General features: G+C 34.8%; 1 protein-coding gene across 21 annotated transcripts in view; it reads right to left on the reverse strand.

Moving 5' to 3' along the window:
- The window catches only part of SESTD1 (SEC14 and spectrin domain containing 1), a 133,899-nt gene that overhangs the window by 61,935 nt on the left and 59,872 nt on the right, over positions 1 to 12,092 (reverse strand). For all 21 annotated transcript variants that reach the window (XR_014829844.1, XR_014829846.1, XR_014829843.1 and 18 more), the window contains one exon: positions 10,327 to 10,440. Coding sequence is in view for 16 of the 21 variants with exons in the window: in XM_084999991.1 (XP_084856117.1) it covers positions 10,327 to 10,440 (114 nt within the window). In the remaining 5 variants the exon portion in view is untranslated. The remainder of the gene's footprint in view (positions 1 to 10,326; positions 10,441 to 12,092) is intronic.

The raw sequence follows: 12,092 nt of genomic DNA on the forward strand, positions 1-12,092 counted from the left end.
CTTCTAGTGTACTTTTCATTTCAATTGTTATTATTTAACCCTGTTTGTCCTTTATATCTTCTAGCTCTTTTTTAAAATTAAGAAATGTTCATCTTCTTGGTCTGTACCTCCATTCTTTTTCTGAGATCTTAGATCATCTTGACTATCATTACTCTGAATCCTTTTTTGAGGAGATTGCCTATTTCTATTTCACTTAGTTATTCTTCTGGGGTTTTAACTTGTTCCTTTTGTTCCTTCATCTGGAGCATATTTTGTCTTCTCATTTTGTCTAATTTTCTGTGTTTGTGGCCTCCTTTCTGCAGGGTGTAGGAATGTAGTTCCTCTTGCTTCTTGTGTCTGCCCCCCTTGGGGATGCTGGTCCAGAGACTTGTGCATGCTTCTTGGTGGGAGGGACTGGTGCCTGCCCACTGGTGAGTGAAGTTGGGTCTTGTTTTTCTGGTCACAGGGCCATGTCAGGAAGTATGTTTGGAGATGGCTATGAGCTCAGGAAGACATTAGGCAGCCTGTCTGTTGATAAGCAGAGCTCTTTTTTGACCCTGTTGGTAATTTGGTCTGAGATATCCTAGCACTGGAGTCTACAGGTTGTTGGGTGGGGCCAAGTTTTGGTGTCAAAATGACAGCCTCCAAGAGAGCTCATGCCAATGAACACTCCCTGGTACCTCTGCCACTAATGTCCTTGTTCCCCACAGTGAGCCACAGTCACCTCCTGCCTACCCAAGAGACCCTCCAAGACCAGCAGGCAGATCTAGCCTCACCTCAGAACTCTCACTCTTGTAGGAGAATGCAGACAAATCTTTGTGTAGAACATCTTTCATTCTTCATTAATTAAGATCTAAATGTGACTTAATTACCTTACATACTATCTTTTTTTTTTTTTTAATTTTCCCACTGTACAGCAAGGGGGTCAGGTTATCCTTACATGTATACATTACAATTACAGTTTTTCCCCCACCCTTTCTTCTGTTGCAACATGAGTATCTAGACATAGTTCTCAATGCTATTCAGCAAGATCTCCTTGTAAATCTATTCTAAGTTGTGTCTGATAAGCCCAAGCTTTTTACCATAATTTTTAGAGTACAAAAGACATCATGATATCGAAATAACAATTTTGACGAAATGAGTACAATTTATATACATCTAGGGATAATTGTCTTGAGGCCAATTTTCAGAATTATTACCATTCTTATGCTCCTTATTAAGTTGTTATATGTAACAAATATCTGTGACTCTTATAGTTTCTGCTATTAATCAGTGTTTCATTTGAGATAAAACCATCATGAGGGTTATGATTTCTAGCTGAGTGATATATCCCAAATGACTGACAGATCTCCAGCTAACTCATCAACTGATAAATATTAAAAAATTTTTAAACTCAAATTTAAATTAAATCAAATTAGTTTAAAGATCTGAATGTAAGACCTGAAATCTTAAAATTCCTAGAAGAAAACACAGGCTGTAAACTCCTTAACAAGTATCTTGGCAATGACTTTTTTTTAATCTGACAGCAAAAGCAATAAAAGCAAAAATAAATTAGTGGAACTATATCATACCAAAAAGCTTCTGCACAGCAAAGGAAACCATAGACAAGATGAAAAGGCAACTGAATGAGAGAAAATATTTGGAAATTATATATCTGATAAGAGACTAATATCTAAAATGTATAAAGAACTTATATAATTCAATACCAAAAAATTAAACATCTAATTAAAACCTGGGCAGAAAACCTGAATAAATGTTTCCCAAAGAAGACATAGAGATGGACAACAGGTACATGAAAAAGGCTCAACATCATTAATCATCAAGGAAATACAAATCAAAACCACAAAGAGATATAACCTCACACCTATTGGAATGGCTATTATCAAAAAGACAAGAAAATAACAAGGCATGGCGAGAATGTATAAAAAAAATGGAGCCCTTGGGAACTGTTTTTGGGAATGGTGCTATCACTATGGAAGATGGTACAGAGGTTCCTCCAAAAATTAAAAGCTGAACTACTCTATGATCCAATAATTATACCTCTGGTTATACACCTAAAAAAACGAAAAACATTAACTCACAAAGATACATGCACCTCCATATTCACTGTAGCATTATTTACAATAGCAATGATATGGAAACAACCTAAGTGTGCTTCAATGGATGAATAGATAAAGAAATTGAAATAAACAAATGTGTGTGTTTAACTTTATTAATACATACATGTGTGTATGTATATATGTATATATACAATAGAATACTATCCAGACCTTAAAAAAATAAAATCTTGCCATTTGTGACAATACAGATGGACTTTGAGGGCATTATGCTAAGTGAAGTAAGTAAGAAGAAAGACAAGTAACAGTCTCTTGTTTGATAGTTGCCAGAGGGTGGGTGGAGGCAGGAAAGAAATGGGTGAAGGGGATCAAAAGGTATAAAGAAAAGAGAACAATGTGTTTTAAATTTTAAAAATGGAGTTCCTGTTGTAGCTCAGAGGGTTAAAAACCTAACATGGTGTGCACAAGGATGCAAGTTCAATCCCTGGTCTCGTTTTGTGGTTTAAGGATCCAGTGTTGCCACAAGCTGTGGTGTAGGTCACAGATGCAACTCGGACCCCATGTTGCTGTGCCTGTGGTGTAGGCCAGCAGCTCCAGCTCCGAGCTGACCACTAGCCCAGGAACTTCCTTCCATATCCCACAGGTACAGCCCTAAAAAGAAAAAAAGAAAAAAAAAAAAAAAGGATAGAAACCTAGTAATAAGCACAAAGGAAAACAAAATAAAATGATGCAACTATAAAACGGAAAGAAAAAGACCACAACCTATATGAGTTTTTCAAACTTCTAACAAGTTCTTTCAAAGGGAAAAAAGAAAAACACATGACATTTTTAAAACACTAAAGTCGTACATAAATATTACTTTTCCCTTTATTTAATATATGTTAGAGAGGTTAAGACAAAACAAATTAAATGACTAAACCACAATATTTTATTAGCTACCTAGCACTGTTCAACAAGTTTGAGGAGAAAGATATTTAACATATAGCCTTTAATTAAAACATTTGTGAAGCTTTTCTTTCTGGAATCTAACTTACGGAAAGACTCAAAACTTATTTCTAGGGAGTTCCCTGGTGGTTTAGTGGTTGAGACTTGGCACTCTTACCACTGCAACCTGGGTTCAATCCCTGGTCTAGGAACTGAGACCCCATATCAAGCTACTACATACTGCAGCCAAAAAAAAAAAAAAAAAAAAAAAAAAAAAAAAACACCAAAAAAACCAGCAACAACAACAAAAACCCTTATTTCTCTATTACTCCCATTATTCTTTACTAATAAAACATTCCCAAAGAACCTAAAACTGAATCTTTTACTCTGTAGGCACTCAATTTTTTTTGTTTGTTTGTTTGTTTGTTTTTTTACTTATGCTAACAATGTGGGTATAAGATCTGGAATGAAAATGTGTCTGTTCATACACATACGTATGTATACATATATATATATTTGTGTGCTTAGTACAGATTCATGTGCGTGTTATGTGTTATACTATTTCAATGTGTATGTCTACTTGTATCTGTTTGTTCAGGGATATTTTTCTAAGAAAATAATTTTCTGCCAAAGTCAGAAAGAAGTTAGAATAGACAGAGCTAGAGGTATTCTTGACAGAGTAGCATGAAGGAAATCTTTGGTCCTGGATACCAACACTAGTATGCCCTCAAAAAAAGTACAGGATCAGATGTAGTAATAAAAAATAAGAGAAGAAAACAATTTAGAATGGTGGCTGGTTATCATTACCAGTAAAAAAAAAAGAAAAAAAAAAAACCACTTTTACTCTCATGAATGACAATACAGAAGGAGAAAGTGAGATTCTTTTGATTACTAGTCTCCTAATTTGAGGATAAGATTAATGCCAGTACTACTTCAATTTTACCTTCTCATTAGATAGACTATAGATACTGTCATCTAACTAGCAAATAGTATCAGAGCCACTAGGTACAATGCTGCCAAAGGTCAGAAAGAACTGGAAGATCTGAATTGCTAAAAAAAGAAAATGAACAGGTGGTATCTATTTCAGAGATGGAAAGGATATATAAAGAAATATTTAGGTAACCAATGAAAGATGAATATTCAATGGCCAGTGAAAAACATTAGCAAAGTGAACAAGAGGAAGGTCATCTAGAAGAAAAAAATTGCAAAGGATGATAGGGAAGACAACATGAAATCATGGGAACAGGTTGCCATTAAAATTACAGCTGGATGTTTACCTGACAAATATTGTGGACGGCTGGTAATAAATCTGTTATGAATAATTCTATAAGGTAAAACACAAACTTTTGCTTATAGGAACACCAGTACCCATAACAAAGTTATCCTTTTAAAATGTTTGGAATATACACAAAAACACAGGCTTAATTACAACAGCCCAAATGATCCAAAATAACATCAAGGAAAAATAACTGCTAACTAAACAAATATCCATTTTGAATTTAATTATATATAGCTCTAAATGTCATTTAATGACTGATGTTGAACAGCCCCTTCAAGCTGAATATGCGTGGTGGTATACTAGCTAGCATTTGAAATTACTCTCATAACACACTTGGGAAAGTATTCTAGCTGAATCTCTTCAATGTCTAAAAAAATACATATTGATACAAGAAGCTTTAGCACTTAAGTTTTAAAACATCAATCTATGATATCAAATCAAGGCAGAAAGGAATTCTCTGTCTTCTATTTTATCCTCCAAGATGCAAGGTATTTTTAGACTATAAATTCATGTATTATGAGACCCAACTAGGCATGGCACATCTGAACAGAGGCCTACACTTAAGCAGGACTTGACAGGTTTCTCACAAAAAGGATCTCTGCTCCTACTCGGGGTTCAGAGTGGTGGTTTCCGAAACACTGGCCTCTGTATACCACGCATTCTCTCAGAGCATGCCCCTGCATGCCCCTGGCATAAAAGGCTGATTTCCCTGCCCGTCTGAGGTATCTGCTCACCAAAGCAACATCCCAGCCTTGTGCTTTCAGCCTCTTCTTTCTTTTCCCACTACACTTTTAATTCTCCTCCCTGGGATGCAATTTCCCCTCCAATGATGAGGTTAACACCCTTCCTAACATAATCCAGCAGCCTAGGTTGCCTTCCCTTACAATGCTAGTGTACCTATTCTAATAAATCTACATCACAATCAAGTCTACCAATGACAAAAGTTTGCAAGATAAAACTGAAAAACAAAACACCTGGCTTCTGCTTAGGATACATAAATGGCTAGAAAGAGCACTGTTCCAATCCTTACAACAATGGAATAATGCAAAATAATCTGAAAAATGACCATTTTTCTTAAATCCATCAGAGAGTTAAGCCCACAGGTCAAGTTACCCAAATAACCTAAAATCTAAGGAAAGACCATCCATCAAGAACAGATGGAGGTGGAGCACTTGCCTACCTGGGGAAAATACCAGGCATGATATGGACCAGGTAAGAATCTAGTCAAAATTTTCAGTGAATTGTTGACGGCCAAATGTGGTTTAGGGTGAAAACATAAAACCCATGGGAAGTAAAGACACAAGAAGAATTCAAACACACTTGCAGGCCCTTCTTCACACACCTCCCAGGGACTCAAGAGAAAGAATGGGCGTAGGTAGGACAAGAGACTTCAAAATGCTTCTGGGAGAAGGGAACAGTAACCACCACTGGAAAGGCATAAGGCTGAAGCAAGCCCAGATTCTTCAACTCTGTCTCCCCTAGAGGACAAAAACCTTCAGGTCCTGGGGGAAGTCAGCGACCCTAGATGACTTGAGAACACAAATGAATCCCACAATGCAGCTGGAGGAAGGAGAAAGAAAGAAGAGAGAAAACAACCTACTGTCAAGAAAGAAACCAAACATAACTAGAGTAAGATATACCCATATATCAAAACTCTTAGATAAGGAATTTAAGATAATGATAAATGCTAAAGGCTATCATGGAAGAACTGCAAGGCCACATGCAAAACAGATGGGGAGTTCAGTAAAGTGACAGAAACCATATGGAAGAATGTAATAGATAAGCTACAAACCAAAACAGGGTAACAGATGAAGTACATTTACAACCAGCTTATCAACAAACTCAGTACAGCCAAGGAAACAGTGAACTTGAAAATGCATCAGTAGAAAATACCCAAATTGAAACACAAAAAGAAAACACAAGGGAAAGAAAAATAAAATAGAACACCAATCTAGAACGGTAAGAAATTTCAAATGATCTAACATACATGCAAATGGAGTTCTAGAAGTAGCATAAAAACAAAATGGTGCAGAGAAAATATTTGAAAAGAAAACGTTAAAGAATTTTCCAGAACTGATGTCAGAAGAGATCCAAGAAGTATAGAAAACAACAATCAGAATAAATACCAAATAAAATACATCTAGACATGGGAGTTCCCGTTGTGGCTCAGCAGATTAAGAACCCAACTAGTATCCATGAGGATGCAGGTTTGGTCTCTGGCCTCGCTCAATGGGCTGGGGAACCAGAGTTGACATGAGCTGTGGTGTAAGTCACAGATGCGGCTCAGATCCTGCACTGCTGTGTCTGTGGCACAGGCGGTAGCTGTAGTTCCGGTTTGACCCCTAGACTGCAAATTTCCATATGTTGCGGTGTAGCCCTAAAAACCAAAAACAAAACCAACAAAACAACACATCTAGACATTACAAAATAAAACTGCTGAAAACCAAAAACAAAGGGAAAATCTTCAAGGTGGACAAAAGGAAGAAAAAAGATAAATAAAAGACACAAACAGGAGAGTTCTCCAAAGAAACCATGGAAATGAGAAGGCAATGGTATGAAATACTTAATGTGCTAAAACAAAACAAAACAAAAAAAAATCAAACAATGAAGAAATATTTCTATACTGACTAAAAATATCTTTCAAAATTGAAAGAGAAATAAAGATTTATTTCAGGTAAACAAAAGCTGAGAAAATTCAATGCCAACAGGCCAATAATGCAAGATATGTTTAGGCAGAAAGAATATACCAGCCAAAAAGTTGAAAAGAAATGAAGAACACTGGAAATGACATAAATGAAGGTAAATATGAAGTTAACTTTTACTGTTTTAATTGCTATAAGAAAACCACTGTTTTTGCTATAACAAAAGCAGTGGCAATATATTGTGTGCTTATAGTATAATACAAGCAAAATGTATGTGAAAAATGGAAGGAAAATATTAGAATATACTGTTTTAAGGAATTTCTACTGTATGTGAAGTGGTATATCACTTAAAGACTGATAATTAAAGATGTAAGTTATAAAGCTAGGGCAACCACTGGGGGGGGGGGGAGAGACATAAGTTATCAGTCAATAATGCAGACAAATTCAATGATAAATATACTTAATCCAAAAGAAGGCAGAAAGAGAACAAAAATACATAAAATCTAGCAAGAAGGAAGATTTTAATTCAAGCATATTAATAATTACATTAAATATAAATAGTCTTTTAAGCAACTGAAAAGACAGAGATTGTCAGACTGGATAAGACCCAACTATACTATAAGAAATCCCACTTTACATGTAAAGAAATAAATATGGAAACAGATAATATGTAAACAGGTAAAATGGAAAAGATAAAATATGCAAACACTAGTCAAAAGAAGCTGGAATAATTATATTAATATGAGACAATGTACACCTCAGAATCTGATATATTATCATGGATTAAAAAAGGGACATTTAATCATGAAATGATAAAGTGGTTAACTCAGAAAATTTAATGATCTTACATCTTTATGAATGCAACCAGAGACATTTAAAGTACATGAGGCCAAAACAGACAGAAATGAGGGAAGTAATCTACAATTATAGTTGGAGACTACACTATTCCTCTTTTGATAACTGACAGAATAAGTGGACAGAATATTCCAGAGATTGGAGAAGACCTAAATAACACTTTGAACAATCTTGACAGTTAAAAATCTCTCCACCCACAACAGCAGAATATACATGCAGAGTACATAGAGAATACATGTGCATGAGAAAATCAACCAAGACCCTCCATATATTTGGTCAAACACAAAATCTTAACAAATTTAAAATAACGGTAAGTTATAAAACATGTATTATCAGACTATAATTTACACAAATATTAACTCAAAATGGACCACAGATCTAAATATAAAACCTAAGACTACACAACATTTAGGACAGAGCATAAGAAAATCTTTGTGACCTTGGATTAGGCAAAGATTTCTCAGCTATGATACCAAAAGCCGGATTCATAAAAGAAAAACTTAAAAATTAAACTTCATCAGAGTTAAAAAAAAAAAACCTTGAAAAATGCTGTCAAGAGAATGAAAAAGCAAACCACAGAGATGCAATTTTTGCAAATGACATACATGATAAAGGACTTCTACCCAAAATAAAGAACTCTCAAAATTCAGTAATAAGAATGCAAAAAGCCTTTATTATTTTTTCAAATGGGCAGAGTTGAATAGACACCACTAAAGAAGCTACAAGGATGGCAAAAAAGCACTTGAAAATATACACACATCATTAATTACTAGAGAAATGTACGTTAAAACCACACCGAGTTACCTCTACACATCTACTAGAGTAATTATAATTTAAAAACAAATAAAACTTGACAATACTTGACAATTATAATTTAAGAACAAACAATACTTGACAAGTGCTGAGAAAGTTGCAACTGGAACTTTCATACATTGCTGGTGGGAATGCATAATCATACAACCACCTTAAAACAGCCAATTTGGAACTTTCTTATAAAGTTCAATAAACATATACTTACCATACTGACCCAGCAATCCCACTCCTACGTATTTTATACCATAAAATACAACCAAACACAAAAGCCTGTACACGGATATTTAGAGTGACTTCATTTGTAACCACTAAACCCCAAACGTCCCTCATGGGAAATGGATAAAGTAGTACCTCCACACAGTGGATTACTACTCAGCAATAGGAAGGAACTACCAACACAACTAAAAACAGGGATGAATCTCAAATGCAAATGCATATGTGAAAGAAGCAGATTAAAAATGCTACATACTATATATCATTCTACCTATATGACAGTCTGGAAAAGCAAAACCATAGAGGCATAAAACAGAACAGTGGTTGTCAGGGACTAAAGACTGAGAAAGGAGTTGACTACAAGAAGCATGAGAGAATTTTTGGAGTGATGTGATACTCTCTTATTTCTTGATTATTTTTGTTTGTCAGAACTCTCAGAACTGTACACTAAAATGAATGAATTTTACTGCACTTTTTTTTAAAGTGAAGAAAAAATGACACACTTTTAGGACATTTTGAGCTACCTCATTAAAAAATATTTAACTAGATTTTCTTAAATCTTTATCTAGGACACCTTGGTGCCTTTTCCTCCATACCAGAAATACCTTGAATTTAATGAAAATACGACTATTGTAGTATGGCAAAGTCCAAAATGAGCCTTTATTTTCTGACTCTTGAAACATTCCAGGGCTCCATATTCTACACGGTTGAGTTATTATATTAGGCTTTGTACCCTTCAATGTTGTCACACTTTATTTAATTAATGCAAAGTTTAGTATCTACCAACTCTCCTACTAGGAAGCTGGGATTATGACAGAAGGGAAAATATGACAGAATTGTTTAAATTTGTATTCCATCTTAAGACTTCTTTCTGACCTACAATAACATGGATAGTTCTCCCTCAGCAACCACAGGGGATTGGTTCCAGAAGACCCTGTGGATACCAAAACCTGCAGACCCTCAAGTCCCTTATAAAATGGCAAAGTACAATGAATACACTTGGCCCTCCTTGCCTGTGGATGTCAAACCCAAAAATGCAGAAGGCCAAATGAATATTTATTGAAAAAAAATCCACTTTAAACCCATGTTGTTCAAGGGTCAATTGTGCTTTCACATAAGGAAAGTAAGAGGTAGAGAGTGGTATTAACAGGAAAGGATGGATAACTGTGTTCATGTATCAAAAACAAACCAGATACTAAGAAAAAATTATGACACCACATAAAATAGGCTCTAACTTCAATTCCAAATGTCTAGAATTTGCCAGTATCAGTTAAATGCCCTTTGGGTAATGCAATAAAAATATTTTTAATTTAAAAATTCTACTTATTCAAAAGAGTTCACAAAAAATGATAAAAATAAAAAAGAATCTGTGGCCTTTGAAAAAGAAGCATAATACATTCAACAAGTATCTGAATGCTGACTATATATTAATCATTACTTAGACGCTGACTGAACACTGCTTAAACACTGCTCAATATCCAAAGCTAAACAAAATAATACTGGAAAAATGCTCTTTTTAAAGATACAACACACTTCTATTTTTTTTTTAATAGAGTACATTTACCTCAAAGCCAAGTCTATCCTTTTCTTTCCAAAAACAAAAATGTGTTACTTTCTTATCCCAGAATTCATCTGGCTTCACTACACAAACCAGGGACACTTCAGCTGGAACAACATTCTATAAAATAAAAAAAAAAAAAAATTATAAATTATACATGTAAAATGAAAAATTTATTGAAGTTGTAAATTATTAGATATTCATGATTAGGCTAATTAAGAGACCTCTGGAAAATAAATAAGATGTAATAAAACAGAAGAAATACTCCAAACTTCAAAACATACATGGCAATAAAAAAATACTTGAAAGACAATCTGATTCAGAAGACTTTAAAAGACAATGTAATACAGACAGTACATGTGAATTGTTTTTCTGTTCTACTGAATCTAATAGGAATATAGATTACACTGAAAGATAATTTTTAGTTGAGAAATTATTAAATTTGGTTTTCCTATGATATGAAAAATTTTTTCTAACACAATCATCTTGGAGAATTTCTTCCAATGATATAAATTCAATTTTCTCTCAAAATAAGGGTTCTTTTTAATCAACCATTATATGGAGAAGCCAAGACTGTGATTATTACCCTGAAAAAGAGTACAAAGCTAATCTTTGACAAATACAAACTCAAATTAACTATAGTTATTCCTATCACCTAAGGAATGGAAATTAACATTCACTGAGTTAATAAACATTCCACATGTATTTTATCATTAAATCCCATAGAGTTTATCTTTTAAAATGTATCTTAAACCTAACTATTTCTACCACTTGCATTGCCATCAGCCCCAAATGAGTCTGTCTTTTGAGATATCCTCTTAGAAGGCCTTGCTTCGTGTTTTCTCAGGCTCAGAATAAAATTCAAGCCTCCCTCACCAAAGCCAAGAAGGCCCTCCAAACTCAGGCCCTACTGACCTCTAGGAGCTTATCTTACACGGCTCTCCCGTGAGCTCACTCCTTTACCACAGCCACACAGACCTTCTTGATACTCCTGAAATATGGTAAGTCTGTTCTCACCTCAGACTTCATTTTTTTTTAACTCAATGAATTTTACTATATTTACAATGGTACAAAAATCATCACAACCCAATTTTACTTTGCTCTTGATATTTCCTTTGTCTGGAATTTTCCTTGTCCTATACCTAGAAGTACTTTCTCAGTTTATTTAGGACTCCACTCTAACAGTCCCTCTTCAGAGAGATCTTCCCTGACCACCTTTATCTAAAGTAGCAACATCTGACTCAGTCTCCTTTTACCATGTGTTTTTCTACATAGCATGTATCACTAACTAATGTTACATTATTTAGTAATTTGCCCTACTGCTTATTGTCTGACTCCTCAAACAGAACACGGGCTTCCCAACGGCAGGTTACCTGATCTATCATGTCACTCCTTTATCTCTATTGCCTATGACAGTGTCCGGCATAAAGCTTTGCTGAATAAATGAATTCACATCAACAAGTGGCACTCATCCTTCCAATTCTACGGAAGAGTAAACTGAGCTTCAGAAAACTAAAGTAACTTGTCCAAGAGAACAGTTATAACGAATGACACTGGAGTGGAAACAGGTCAGTGTGACTCCAAAGTTCTACCATACCATTTCAAGCGTGTTCTTTCTGAAGGCCCAGATAATAAATATTCTAGGATTTGAAGGCTTTAGAGTCTCTGCTTCAACTATTTCAATTCTGTTGACATAGCGTGAAAGTTACCATAAGCAATATATAAACAATAAAACTCTATTTACAAACTCTAGGGCCAAACACTGCTCTAGA

This window comes from Sus scrofa, chromosome 15 (genome assembly GCF_054392235.1).
Source record: "Sus scrofa isolate SSC_HxYL_T2T_F1_AM1 chromosome 15, Sscrofa_HxYL_maternal_Yorkshire_Landrace_v2.0, whole genome shotgun sequence".
Taxonomy (NCBI): Eukaryota; Metazoa; Chordata; class Mammalia; order Artiodactyla; family Suidae; genus Sus; species Sus scrofa.